General features: G+C 48.0%; 1 protein-coding gene across 1 annotated transcript; it reads left to right on the forward strand.

Annotated features, from left to right (window-relative positions):
• Window positions 1-14,114, forward strand: LOC149465079 (uncharacterized). The gene is made up of 13 exons (XM_089673797.1): window positions 1-118; window positions 233-327; window positions 417-635; window positions 759-900; window positions 2,123-3,695; window positions 3,728-3,785; window positions 10,009-10,155; window positions 10,235-10,348; window positions 10,474-10,608; window positions 10,695-10,818; window positions 10,935-11,134; window positions 11,240-11,381; window positions 12,752-14,114. Exons 1-13 carry the CDS (start codon window positions 34-36, stop codon window positions 13,828-13,830), a joined length of 4,113 nt encoding a protein of 1,370 aa, XP_089529923.1. The 5' UTR covers window positions 1-33; the 3' UTR covers window positions 13,831-14,114.
• The last annotated feature ends 937 nt before the right edge of the window (window positions 14,115-15,051 follow it).

Raw genomic sequence — 15,051 nt, forward strand, 5'->3', positions numbered from 1 at the left:
ATAAGGTGTCAGGGTGTCGCTGTCTATTTCTCCATGGAGGAGTGGGAGTATTTAGAAGGACACAAGGACCTCTACAAGGACATCATGATGGACAATCAGCCGCCCCTCACATCACCGGGTAAGAGGAGACTTTATTGGAAAGGAGAGAGCAGTACAGAGGGTCCACCTAGATCCCCCATCATCTGATAAACACATAGAAACAATGGATTCAGTCAGTGTGTGTTTCCTACAGATGGATCCAGTCATGGGAACCAACCAGAGAGATGTCCCCGTCCTCTGTATTCCCGGGATTCCACACAGGAAGGTCACACCATCCCTCACCATCAGGTAGATGAGGAACAATCACTGATAGTTTCATTAGGATATGTACATTATCTGCATTGTTACCATTGATGTCATTTTTATTATATATTCAGAGTGGAAACCTGAGAGATTCTACAGTTGAGGTCAAAGAAGAGATAAAAGAGGAGGATGATGAGGATGGGGTGATGGAGGAGTCAGAGATTCCCAAAGATCTGTACCAGGACACCATGGTGGAGTCATCCAGCTACAGGAACCCACCAGAGAGATGTCCCCATCCTCTGGATTCCCGGGATTCCACACAGGAAGGTCACACCATCCCTCACTATTACAAGGTTGGTGGGACGGAGAATCTAGAACATGGACTCATGGAGACGATGTGCGGATTTTCTATGTGATGTCACAATAATAAATCTTCTATCTCACAGATGATATTTTCTCTCCTTCTCTTGATGTAGAGTGGAGAACCAAATGATATAGAATTTGAGGTGAAATCAGAAGAAGAAGAGGCGTATGTGAGGGATGATAAGCAGTCTATGGAGGAGGATGGAATAACGGGGACATTTATAGAGGAGGACACTCCTACAGAGATCAGCACAGGTGGGTCATGAACACGAAATCCATTCCTCCACCCATACTGCTCACTGATTGGTGCAGAGTAGGACGGGGACTGGTTGATATCAGCCTGTAATACCCTGGTCACTTTCCTGAGCTGTGTTCCCCGTCCTGTATTCCTTGATTTCTCTCGGATAATCGTCCTTCTCTGTGCTGCAGACACAATTTTATGTCTCTAGACTGGATTTATGGAGATTCTGGGGATCAGCTGGAAGCAAAATGTTGGGGTTGCTCAAACTAGACACCTGGGGCATGTACCTTGGATCTTCTGCCCAATGCCTGGGTATAGCAGGATCTCTACCAGAGTAATTCCCCCGGGGTCACTTACTCTGTGTGCTGGCTGTGCCGGGTGGAGGGATATGTCTGTATAGTCGCAGCCTCAAGTCATTGAGTGCAGTATCAGGAGATGGGAGGCAGCGGGGTTGGACCTCTGCAGGTTGTGCTGCAAAAGTAAACATTTACGTTGAATACCAATATTATGAGTCCTGACCATTACACTATATAATTTATATTGCATAGTACATACTCCTGACCCCTGCACTATATACTCCATGTTGTACATTACATACCACTGACCCCTGCACTGTATACTCCATGTTGTACATTACATACCCCTGACCCCTGCACTGTATACTCCATGTTGTACATTACATACTCCTGACCCCTGCACTATATACTCCATGTTGTACATTACATACCCCTGACCCCTGCACTGTATACTCCATGTTGTACATTACATACTCCTGACCCCTGCACTATATACTCCATGTTGTACATTACATACTCCTGACTTCTGCTCTCCCCCCCCCCACTCCTATATATACACATAATATGTCTTCTCCTCTGTTCCCCCCATTTCCTACCAGCTGGACATCATATATTGGATGATGTGATTGGAGCACAGACTGTTACAGGGTGATAATAATGTGATCACATCCTCCAACCAGAAAGTTATGAGGGAGGAGCCAATACCCCAAGGATGGTGGTCTTCAGGATGGGGGAGGAGCCAATACCCCATGATGGTCTTCAGGATGGGGGAGAGGCCAATACCCCAGTGATGGTGGTTTTCAGAATGGGGGAGGAGCCAATACCCCAATGATGGTGGTCTTCAGGATGAGTCCAGTCTTCCTCTTGGTCCCACCCATCCTCACTCTCTGACCTCTGGTGGGACTCCTGTTTAGTAATCCTCTTTGTCTTTGTATTTTAGTCAATGGCCAGGAGATGAGGAAAACCTCAGAGGATTGTCTCACTTTGTCTCCAGACCGGAAAGTAGAAGATGAGGACATCACACAGTATAGTCCAGGAGAAAACCCGGCTCCCTCAAATGTCCATCCGGTACCACCCAGTGTAGATGGACCATCGGATTCCTCGTATCCTGAGGAACCTCAGACTGTGCGGGACCAGGCCAGCCTTCCAGCAGGGAAGAGGTTCTCCTGTACTGAGTGTGGGAAATGTTTCCAATGTAATTCCCATCTTAATAGGCATAAAAGATCTCACACGGGGGAGAAGCCATACTCCTGTCATAAGTGCGGGAAATGTTTTTCACGGAAGTACAATCTTTCCGTACATCAGAGTTTGCACATGGGGAAGAAGCAATTTTCTTGTCCTGAGTGCGGAAAATGTTTTTCAAGAAATTCACTTCTTTGCAGGCATCAGCGATCTCACAAGGGGGAGAAGCCATATTCCTGTGCTGAGTGCGGGAAAAGTTTTGTACAAAAAAAAGAACTTGTCGCACATCAAAGGTCTCACACTGGGGATAAGCCGCATTCCTGTGCTGAGTGCGGGAAAAGTTTTGTACGAAAAAAAGAACTTGTTGAACATCAAATGTCTCACACTGGGGAGAAGCCGTATTCCTGTGCTGAGTGCGGGAAAAGTTTTGTACGAAAAAAAGAACTTGTCGCACATCAAATGTCTCACACGGGGGAGAAGCCGCATTCCTGTGCTGAGTGTGGGAAAAGTTTTGTACGAAAAAAAGAACTTGTCGAACATCAAATGTCTCACACTGGGGAGAAGCCATATTTCTGTGCTGAGTGCGGGAAACGTTTTGTACGAAAAAAAGAACTTGTTGCACATCAAATGTCTCACACTGGGGCGAAGCCGCATTCCTGTGCTGAGTGCGGGAAAAGTTTTGTACAAAAAAAAGAACTTGTCGAACATCAGAGGACTCACACAGGGGAGAAGCCGTATTCCTGTGCTGAGTGCGGGAAATGTTTTTCATACAGGTCTAGTCTTTCCAGACATGAGAGATCGCACACGGGGGAAAAGCCATATTCCTGTTCTGAGTGCAGAAAATGTTTTGTCCGAACGTCAGAACTTGTTACACATCAGAGGTCTCACACGGGGGAAAAGCCGTATTTATGTTTTGAGTGCGGGAAATGTTTTGTGAAAAAATCAGAGCTTACCATACATCAAAGGTCTCACACTGGTGAAAAGCCGTATCCCTGTCCTGAGTGCGGGAAATGGTTTTCAAAGACGTCCAATCTTTACGCACATCAGAGATCTCACACGAAGGAGAAGCCATTTTCCTGTCCTGTGTGCGGGAAATGTTTTTCAGATAAGTCAAATTTTTCCAGACATCAGAGATCTCACACGGGGGAGAAGCCGTTTTCCTGTCCTGAGTGCGGGAAATGTTTTTCAGATAAGTCAAATTTTTCCAAACATCAGAAATTACATACGGGGGAGAAGCCGTTTTCCTGTCCTGAGTGCGGGAAATGTTTTTCAACGAAGTCGTATCTTTTCACACATCAGAGATCTCACACGGGGGGAGAAGCTACGCTCCTGTCCTGAGTGAGGGAAATGTTCCTCACTGAAGTCATGTCTTCCTGGGGTCCCACACCACCCTGGAGGGCCTTGAGTGCGGGAAATGTCTTGTAGATGAATGTTGCTGGACATCCCATCTCTCGTGGGGAAGAAGCACACCCTGATATACACCTCAGATATACTCCATGGCTGATCTTCATCATGGAAGAAACAGTTCATAAGGAGGTCAGAGGTCACCAAACACATGGATGAAGTGTGGGACTGGGTTGGCCGTTGATAGCAGGAGAAGAGTAAAACTGGCATCCTGACCTGTCATTGGCTGAGGACATTTTGTGGTGGGAGATTTCACAAACACATTTAAAAAAAAATAAAAAATCGTTGAATAAATGTGAGAATTGTTCACATGTGAGTAGAGTGGAGACGGAAGGAGATTGGTTCATTAGACCAACCATTGATTGAGAACGGATGACAGAGTATTATTATTATTCAGGATTTATATCGCCAACAGTTTGCGTGGCGCTGTACAACATGAGGGCAGACAATACAGGAGAAACCCGAGGGCCCTGATCCTCGGAGCTTACAATCTAAGAGGGAGGGGTCAGGTGATACAAAAGGTATTAGCTGTGGGGGACGGGCTCAGAGAGAAAACAAACCTACAGTTGTTAGGTGGGAGAGGGATAGGCTTCTCTGAAGTGGAGGATTGGGGTAGGGAATTCCATAGGATGGGAGAAGCTAGGAGAAAGTCCTGGAGCTGACCAGGGAGCTAGAGAGCAGGAGGAACAAAGAGAATGATTTGGTTGGTATTTTGAGAGTAGGGTAGTGATGTAGCTGAGGGCAGAGTTGTGGAGGCCTTTGTAAGTGGTTGTTAGGATGTTGAATTTAATTTGTTGGGTCAATGGCAGCCAATGAAGGGAAAGGCAAAGAGAGGTGGAGGACACTGAATGGGAGCCAGTGGGGGGATTGGCAGAGAGGGGTGGAGGACACTGAATGGAGGCCAGTGGAGGGATTGGCAGAGAGGGATGGAGGCCAATGAAGGGAATGGCAGAGAGGGGTGGAGGACAATGAATGGAAGCCAGTGGAGGGATTGGCAGAGAGGGGGGGAGGACAATGAATGGGAGCCAGTGGGGGGATTGGCAGAGAGGGGTGGAGGACACTAAATGGCGACCAATGGAGGGATTGGCAGAGAGGGGTGGAGGACAATGAATGGAAGCCAGTGGGGGGATTGACAGAGAGGGGTGGAGGGCACTGAATGGAGACCAGTGGGGGGATTGGCAGAGAGGGGTGGAGGACACTGAATGGCAGAGAGGGGTGGAGGACACTGAATGGAGGCCAGTGGAGGGATTGGCAGAGAGGGGTGGAGGACACTGAATGGAGGCCAGAGGAGGGATTGGCAGAGAGGGGTGGAGGACAATGAATGGAAGCCAGTAGAGGGATTGGCAGAGAGGGGTGGAGGACACTGAATGGCAGAGAGGGGTGGAGGACACTGAATGGAGGCCAGTGGAGGGATTGGCAGAGAGGGGTGGAGGACACTGAATGGAGGCCAGAGGAGGGATTGGCAGAGAGGGGTGGAGGACAATGAATGGAAGCCAGTAGAGGGATTGGCAGAGAAGGGTGGAGGACAATGAATGGAAGCCAGTGGGGGGATTGGCAGAGAGGGATGGAGGACACTGAATGGGAGCCAGTGAAGGGATTGGCAGAGAAGGGTGGAGGACAATGAATGGAAGCCAGTGGAGGGATTGGCAGGGAGGAAGTCATTGTGAAAGGTTGATTTTCTTTATCCCCCCAGAGACCCCCGGTCTGTGGAGAGATTCCTGGTTTATCAGCAGAATTCTGGGAACACCCCATGAACATGGAAATAACGGCAGCTTATGTTCAGAGATGTTCAAAGTTTATTAGACATTAGTAAGATTATATAGAATACAGAAATAATAAGGGAGGGGGGAGCGAGTTTCAAAACTGTAACTTGTAAATTTCCATCATGAGCTAACTACATGAAACATGACATATACATTTCTTGGTACAAATTGTTTTGGCTAGCTTTCTGAGAAACAACCAGACAAAAACATTGTCAGGGTCATGTTAGCTTCTGTTGATACATCCTTGAACAACTAAAACAGTTTCATTAAACATCTAATATATCTGCAAAAAGCTAACTTAATACTTAAAATGGCGTACATTAACAAAATGGAGGTTATCTAGATCCTTTCACATTGGAGGCTATCAACTGACCCAGGGAGGAGGAATAGATTGAGAATAGGAAAGGTCCAAGGACAGAACCTTTGGGGACCCTGACAGGGGAATAGTAGTGGAGGAAGTAGATGTAAGTGCGGTGGGATAGGTAGGATGAGAACCATTGAAGAGCACAGTCACGTAGACCAAAGGAGTAGAGTTTTTTAGGAGGAGAGAGTGGTCCACTGTGTCAAAGGCAATAGAGAGGTCCAGGCAGGGCTGCTGTTAGAAACCAAAGGGCCCCATACAGCTAACCTGACAGGGCCCCCTCGACAAAAACCCATTTTATTATGCTTCAGTTATAAATGAACACAGTGAGTGATTGGTACCGATCACTCTTTGTGTTCATTCAAGAAAGGAAGGGCTGGTAAATGTGACATAATTACTGGACCTTTCCCCCAGTTTCTGTCCTGAAGGATCCTATTGTGTGCTTGCAGCTGCCGGTGGGAAGGAGAGGAGAGAAGCCGGAAGCATTGAAGGGGTGGGGCCTGGGCAGCAGGGGGGAAACATATGGTGCACAGGGAGGGTGATGGGTGCGGCGGGGGGAAATTATTGCCACCGATCCCCTGTATTGCTCCCTCTGCAGCAGCTGAAAGCCAGCGGGAGGAAAAGGAGAAGCCAGCTTTCAGTCACACGGAATTGGTTCCAGTAATTGCCTCCGTCGTGCCGATCACCCTCCCTGCCCACATTGGATTCACCCAGCTACCTGGGCCCCATACAGGAGGATAGGTGGCACCCCCTTATCCACGTCCCTGGGTCCAGGATCAGGAGTACAAAATAATGTCCATTGGTTAGCTGTTCGTAGATTGGTTTGAGTTTTAGGAGATCAGTTTCTGTGGAGTGTTGAGGGCAAAATCCAGACTCAAGGGGATCAAGAAGGTTATTTTCAGTGAGATGGTCACTCAGGTGTAGACCAGACATTTAAGGAGTTTGAAGAAAAAGGGGAGCAAGGAGATGGAGTGTAGGTTCTTAGGATTGGTGGGGTCCAGTGAGGGCTTTTGAAGTATGGGGGTGACTAGTGCATGTTTTAGAGTTGGGGAAGATACCAGAAGAGAGGGAGAGATTGAAGATGTGAGTTAGAGGGTGTTGGATAGAGCCAGAGGGTGACCGTAGCGTTTGCCAGGGAACAGGGTCCAGAGCCAGAGATGACCGTAGCGTTTGCCGGGGAACAGGGTCCAGAGCCAGAGATGACCGTAGCGTTTGCCGGGGAACAGGGTCCAGAGCCAGAGGGTGACCGTAGCGTTTGCCGGGGAACAGGGTCCATAGCCAGAGGGTGACCGTAGCGTTTGCCGGGGAACAGGGTCCAGAGCCAGAGGGTGCCCGTAGCATTTGCCGAGGAACAGGGTCCAGGTGGTAAAGTGGGCATTAGAAAAAAGTTTAGCAACCTCGTCTATAGTGGTGGGGTTGAATGAAGGAAGTGTTCAGTGTACTTGTGGACATGGAGTATTAAGTGGGGGGATATCTGTTTCTTCTTTTTTTTTTTTAAGTGATTGGCGATCTCCTGGGCAGTGAGCGAGTTGGTTGGTGGAGGCAGTGCAGGCCAAAGTAAAGTTGAAGGTAGAGAAGAGTTGACGGAGGCAGGATGATGAGGTGTCAATGAAAGTGGTAAAATAGGTCTGCTTGGCATTGTGGAGGCAGGAATTGTGTTTTCGGAGGGCAGATTTGTATTGGTTGAAGTCTTTCTAAGACTTAGTCTTCCACCACAGACGTTCAAGAGTGCTGCTAGGTTGTTGTAGTCTTCTGGTGTCATCTGTTTGCTGAGGTTGTAGTGGTCAGGGCCTGATTCTGAGTGTAGCGGGGGGGGGGGGTGAGCGCGTCCATAGTGGAGGACAGAGATCTATTGTAGACGGATGCGGTTAGGTTGGGGCAGGGCAGTGATGAGATTTTGTCATAGAGGTGGCCAGTAGCAAAAAGGAGAAGGGTTGAGTTGGCGAAGGTTCCTTTGAGAAACTCCTTGTTTCCTGTGACTTTGACCTGTGATTTCCTGTTACTGACTCGGCTTGCTCCTGGACCTGTCTACTCTGCTTTACCCCTGATCTGACCTCGGCTTGGTTTACGGATACTCTCTCTCTCTCCTCTGTGTATGACCTCGGCTATCCCATCTGACCACGTCTGCTTTGATTCCCACCTGGTACCTGACCTTGGCTTGAACCGACTACCCAGTAAACATCTAAATCCAGGAAGGGCTTGCATAACACGCACAGGCGCCTCCTGTCTGCAGACCTATCTGCGTACACCAGCTGTGCTTCTGAGTGGACCACCAACCAGCACTCCTACAGGCGACCTGTGCAACTTTGGGCCAGACTCCCGCTGTCCCACTCTCAGGGAAGTCCGGAACTTAGCCGCAAGGGAAGCCATCTCTCCATTGGCCTCCATCACCAGGTACGTGATAGAGAGTGACATAGAAGGAGGTGGGTGAAGTACCTGAAAAGTGGGTACCTGGTGCTAGGATTCCCACTTTACCTCCCTTACGTCCATTGGATCTGGAGGCGTGAGTCCAGAGAAGGCCATCGTAGGAGAAGGAAGCAGGAGAAGAAGTGTCGGATTCATGAAGCCAGGTTTCAGTAACAGCAATTAGAATAAATAAGTTGGCAATAGAGAGGTGATCCAATCCAAAGGGTGCAAGAGAAGGGTAGGCAGATTTTGGGAAGAAGAGGAAGGAACCTAAATTGAGTGGATTGCAGCTGTTGGCAGAGGGTTGTAAGGTGATGGGTGCATTGGGCACAGTTAAATGACAGAGGCCCAGGGTTTGGGGATACGTCTCCATAGGTTGGCATTCATTCACAGAGAAGGAACGTACTTGGACCTTTACCGAGCAAATATTAATAAACCCCTAAATGTCAGGAGACGTTTATTTATTCGAGGATCACACCTAAGCACCTTTTGCAGAAACGCAGTACAGTCCATTTAACACGATTTCCTATGGGGCACGTTCACATCTGTGTTTTCACCCTGCTGCGTTTTTTGGACAGGGTCGGGGACTTTTTTGAATGCAAAAAGTTGCAATTTTGATTCTATAGACTTCAACGTAAAAGCATGTGTTGTGTTTTTTTCTGCGTTTTAAATCTGCCTAGCAACAAGAAAAATAACCCCCCCCCAAAAAAAAAAACATAAAATGCATCAAAAATGCAAAACGCAATGCAGAAATGGCTCAAACGCAACCTGCATAGGTGTGAACCGAGACTTGAAGCAGAATTACACCTAAAAAAAAAAAAAAAAAAGTCAGCAGCTGCAAAAACTTTAAAAAAACAGCCGCTTATCTGCCCCGCGATCCCACGGTGTCCTCCCCGCAGCCCGTTTCACCGGCCGTCTGGTGTTCCAGGCACCGGCATCTTCAGGGTGGGCATCCAACTGTGACGGCTTGCGGCTTCTATGAAGATGGCCCCGTCATCTTCTGGGACTTGTCACGTGTCCCAGAAGACTGCTGGGGGGGGGGGGAGACAACTTGTGCTTCCGATTGCCTAGGTGATCGCAGTGGAAGTGGGAGCAGGTACCTGTCAAATTCGGGTACCCGCCCCTCCTGTTCTCCAAAAGTGCCAATCCTTAATGGGGAGCAGGGGACCAGTCTTTAAAGCGAATCTTTGGAACTTCCCCTTTTGGATGGAGCTCTGCTTTAATATCCAGGATCATTTTCTCCCCTCCCCCATTGTCTATGTTGGGATCTTTTCTACAATACTTTGTTATAATAATGGAACACATTGTACACCAATAATATTGACTCCGTCTCCTAATATTCTGTAACCAATCTGCTGCCTGGAGAACCCTGTATGCTATTTACCTACTTTTACAAAGTAGCAGCCCAGCACTGTCACATCTGGTATAGTCTGTACACACACCCCTAGAACCCATTGGGGGAACCCCTAGAATCCTTTGGAGGAACCCCTAGAACCCTTTGGAGGAACCCCTAGAAACCTTTGGAGGAACCCCTAAAACCCTTTGGAGGAACCTTGGCTGAGAAAGGCTGGACTAGGCAGTCATATATTTCTGTCCCCCTTGGTGAGAGTGGAGGTGACCCCTCTATGAGGACATACAGTCCATACACACCCAGCACAAGGCCGGGGTCACACTACCAGACGCTTCTCACGGCTGCAGTTCCTCTGAGCTTCACAAGATGGTGATCTCACTTCTACCCAGACAGGAAGTCTCTATGGAAGACAGGAAGTGATATCAGGGACAGACAGGAAGTTCCGGGTGAGAGGTGAGTCGGGAGGAAGTAGAGAGGAGACATTGCTCGAAGTAGCAGCAGAGGAGGTAATAAGATCGTATTTTATATTTACAAGAAACTCCAAATAATTCTTACTTTAATTTGTCAAAATTATCTCTCTATAAGAAAGCCGGAATAGCGAAAATGACGACACGAATGAGGATGGAGGAGGACCGGAGTCACATGACTGAGAGGATACTAAACCTCACCCTGGAGATCATCTACCTGCTGACCGGAGAGGTGAGGAGGATTCTGGGAGGTCACATGACATCACTCATCTCTATTAATAAAACACAGACCTGACCGGAGAGGTGAGGAGGATTCTGGGAGTCTAACATGATGTTCCTATTGGTTCCCCAATACAGAGATTTCCTCCTCTGAAGTCAGGTGATCATATGACCATCACAGTGCCTTCATGTGACTCCCTAAACCCTGAGAGACACAACATGCAGAAGATTCTAGAAGTCACCAAGAAGATGATGGAGCTGCTGACAGGAGAGGTGAGCGGTGCCGGGAATTCTGGGACATTCTCCAGTAACAGACAAGGGATGTGTCTGGATGGTGACTGTATCATTGTGTGTGTCAGGTGCCTATAAGGTGTCAGGATGTCACTGTCTATTTCTCCATGGAGGAGTGGGAGTATTTAGAAGGACACAAGGACCTCTACAAGGACGTCATGATGGACAATCAGCCGCCCCTCACATCACCGGGTAAGAGGAGACTTTATTGGAAAGGAGAGAGCAGTACGGAGGGTCCACCTAGATCCCCCATCATCTGATAAACACATAGAAACAATGGATTCAGTCAGTGTGTGTGTTTCTTACAGATGGATCCAGTCATGGGAACGCACCAGAGAGATGTCCCCGTCCTCTGTATTCCCGGGATTCCACACAGGAAGGTCACACCATCCCTCACCATCATCAGGTAGATGGATCCAGTCATGGGAACCCACCAGAGAGATGTCCCCGTCCTTTGTATTCCCAGGATTCTACACAGGAAGGTCACACCATCTCTCACCATTACAAGGTTGGTGGGATGGAGCATCTAGAACATGGACTTGTGGAGATGATGTGTGGATTTATTATGTGAGCTTACAATTTAAAGATATTTTCTCTCCTTCTCTTGATGTAGAGTGGAGATCCAATTGATATAGAATTTGAGGTGAAATCAGAAGAAGAAGAGGCGTATGTGAGGGATGATCAGCAGTCTATGGAGGAGGATGGAATAACGGGAACATTTATAGAGGAGGACACTCCTACAGAGATCAGCACAGGTGGGTCATGAACACGAAATCCATTCCTCCAGCCATACTGCTCACTGATTGGTCCAGATGATAAAGTTCTCATTGTCTGTCTGACAAGAGCCTGGAGTTCAAGAAGAACCATTCAACTTGTAAGTGTAGCAAACTAGCTCATCAGAGTTGGATGCGGAGTTCCCCTTTTTCTTTTCTTTTAGTGGAAGTATGCCTTATTCCTCGATCATTCACTCCCTACCCCCTCCCTAACTGAGTGACAGATGGTGGGGGGGTCAGCCACAGGCTAGGCATTCCTAGTTTGGTGCCAGCCGTCTGCGAAAATGTAACTTTTCTCACCTACGTTCTGATAAGGCCAGCATTTCTCAGAGAATTGGGAAGCACTGACCCAAAACTGTGTAGGCCCACACATCATAAAACTGACCAGCAGTAATTGAACATTCCTCAGGTCAACTGTATGTTTCATATCATAGAGTATGAAGCTGTTAGTTTAATTCAGAGTTCCCCTGACCCCTCCCAACACAGCGCAGTCAGAGCAACTCCCCTTTCAGAGGGATTTTTAAAAAGGACAGGCTGCAAGCCTGAAAGTTTAAGTTTTTAACACATCTCCTTAGCTGATCATCGTAACAAAAGGAGATCAAAGGATCATCCTGCTCTGCAACTTGGATCTGCAAAACAAGGCATATGGGCAAGTAGCTTAACTCTGTAACTTCCTTCCTATTATCTCTTTGCTGTATCTTTATATACATATATATATATATTTTCATGACATCTCTTTGTAAATATTTTATTGCACCTGTTTGACTCTTTTAGTAATAAATCTTTCTTTCTGAAAGTGTAAACTGTTTTTTAGCGCTTACTTGCAATTCACGAATTCCTGCCTTTGAAGAGATGCTACTGTTTGTTATATCTCTGTATAGCAGGTCCGCGGGCCGTGCTATATAGATCAATATTTCAATCATTATAGTGTATTTCTGACAGAGTTTCCGTCTTCTCTGTACCAAAGACGGTGGTGGCAGTTTGAAAGGGTTAGTTGCGTAATTAACCTGACCCAGTAACAAGCACATTCAGGCTGCAGGCACCGATTGTGGCCCATTAGCTGGACAATCGCTGTGCAGGGTGCAGCTGGGTGTGGCCTTGTTACGCACGTCACACCGCGGTTTTAGATCGGCCGGTCCTTCGGTCACGAGTTTGGTGAGAAGGTCTGGGGTCTGACGCCGCAGGCGGGACGTATTACTGTTATTCGCGGTCGTGCGATTGTCGCCTGTTGGTGGCGGCGACCGTGTGATCGTGACAGTAAGCTCCTCAGAGACCAAGCTGCCTGATGTGGTAGGAGTCCTGGTTTGGGGGAACCAATCAGCTCGTGTCTAGTAATCCTCTTTGTATTTCAGTCCATGGCCGGGAGATGAGGAAAACCTCAGAGGATTGTCTCGCTTTGCCTCCAGACTGGAAAGTAGAAGATGAGAACATCACAGAGTATAGTCCAGGAGAAAACCCGGCTCCCTCCAATGTCCATCCGGCACCACCCAGTGTAGATGGACCATCGGATTCCTCATATCCTGAGGAACCTCAGACTGTGCGGGACCGGGACGGCCTTCCAACAAGGAAGAGGTTCTCCTGTACTGAGTGCGGGAAGAGGTTCCATTATAAATCCCGTCTTATTCTGCATAAAAGATCTCACACGGGGGAGAAGCTGTTCTCGTGTGCTGAGTGCGGAAAACATTTTCTACGTAAAGTAGATTTTACTAAACATCAGAGGTCTCACATGGGGGAGAAGCCGTATTCCTGCCCTGAGTGCGGGAAATGTTTTTCACGGAAATCCAATCTTTACAATCATCAGAAACTGCACAAGCAGGAGAAGCCATTTTCCTGTACTGAGTGTGGGAAACCCTTTGTACAAAAATCAGAACTTGTCACACATCAAAGGTCTCACATGGCGGAAAACCTGCATTCATGTCCTGAGTGCGGGAAATGTTTCATACAAAAATCAGAACTTGCCGCACATCAAAGATCTCACACGGGGGAGAAGCCGTATTCTTGTCTTGAGTGCGGGAAATGTTTTTCATACAAGTGTAATCTTTACAGACATCAGAGATCTCACATGGGTGAAAAGCCTTATTCCTGTTCTGAGTGCGGGAAATGTTTTGTACAAAAATCAGATCTTGTCGTACATCAGAGGTCTCACACGGGGGAGAAGCCGTATTTATGTTCTGAGTGCGGGAAATGTTTTGTAAAAACATCCGATCTTGTCACACATCAAAGGTCTCACACGGGGGAGAAGCCGTATTCTTGTACTGAGTGCGGGAAATGTTTTTCACAGAAGACAAATCTTTACACACATCAGAGACTGCACACGGGGGAGAAGCCGTATTCCTGTCCTGAGTGTGGGAAATGTTTTACACAGAGGACTAATCTTTACGCACATCAGAGATCTCACATGGGGGAGAAGCCGTATTCCTGTCCTGAGTGAGGGAAATGTTCCTCACTGAGGTCCTGTCTTCCTGTACACCAGGGGTCCCACACACCCCTGGAGGTGTATTAGTGCCTTAAGTGCGGGAAATGTCTTCTAGATGAATGTTGCTGGACATCCCAGCTCTCATGTGGGGAAGAAATACACCCTAATATACACCTCAGATATACTCCATGGCTGATCTTCATAAGGAGGTCAGAGGTCACCAAAGACGTGAATGAAGTGTGGGACCGGGTTGGCCATTGATGGCTGGAGAAGAATAAAAATGGCATCCTGACCTGTCATTGGCTGAGTGCATTTTATGGTGGGAGGGTAGGCATCGAGATAGGTGCTGTCCCGATTGGGAGGGTAGGCATTGAGATAGGTGCTGTCCCGATTGGGAGGGTAGGCATTGAGATAGGTGCTGTCCCGATTGGGAGGGTAGGCATTGAGATAGGTGCTGTCCCAATTGGGAGGGTAGGTTTTGAGATATTTGCTTTCCCAGCTGGGAGGGTAGGCGTTGAGATAGGTGTTGTCCCGGTCGGGAGAGTAGGTGTCAAGATAGGTACTGTCCCGGTCGGGAAGGGTAGGTGTCAAGATAGGTGTCCCGGTCGGGAAGGTAGGCGTCGAGATAGGTGCTTTCCCAGTCGGGAAGGTAGGCGTCGAGATAGTTGCTGTCCCGGTTGGGAAGGTAGGCGTTGAGATAGGTGCTGTCCCGGCTGGCAGGGTAGGCGTTGAGCACCAACACTGAAGGATTCACAGCAACCTGAGAGCCTCTGAAGGACTGCAGGGCCTTTTTTCCAGAATAGGTGAAGGAACTCCCTCTTTCTGAATCACCCCTTGTCGCCGCCCCTCACCCACCTCCAAGCACCGTCCCTTGATTCCAACCTCTACCCACCTCCCAGTACCACCTACTAGCACTACCTCCCAATCCCATCTTCCAGTACCACCCTTCTTAGAGAACACAGAACCAATTATCATTTTGTGGTGCAGTCATTTGTGTGGAATTTGTTAATGACAAGAAGAAAAGTAGTAAAATAGATCCCCTTCAGCAAGAAACAATAGACCCCCCTAGAAACAATGGATCCCCCCCACAATAAAATACTACTCCAGCAGCAATAGATCCCCCACAGCAATAGAACCCCTCCAGCAACAATAGACCCCCTACAACCATAGACCCCCTCCAGCAACAATGGGCCCCCCACAATAAAATATTACTCCAGCAGCAATAGATCCCCCCAC

Source organism: Staurois parvus, unplaced genomic scaffold (genome assembly GCF_062004578.1).
Source record: "Staurois parvus isolate SC_StPar_1 unplaced genomic scaffold, SC_StPar_1.0 ptg000144l, whole genome shotgun sequence".
NCBI lineage: Eukaryota > Metazoa > Chordata > Amphibia > Anura > Ranidae > Staurois > Staurois parvus.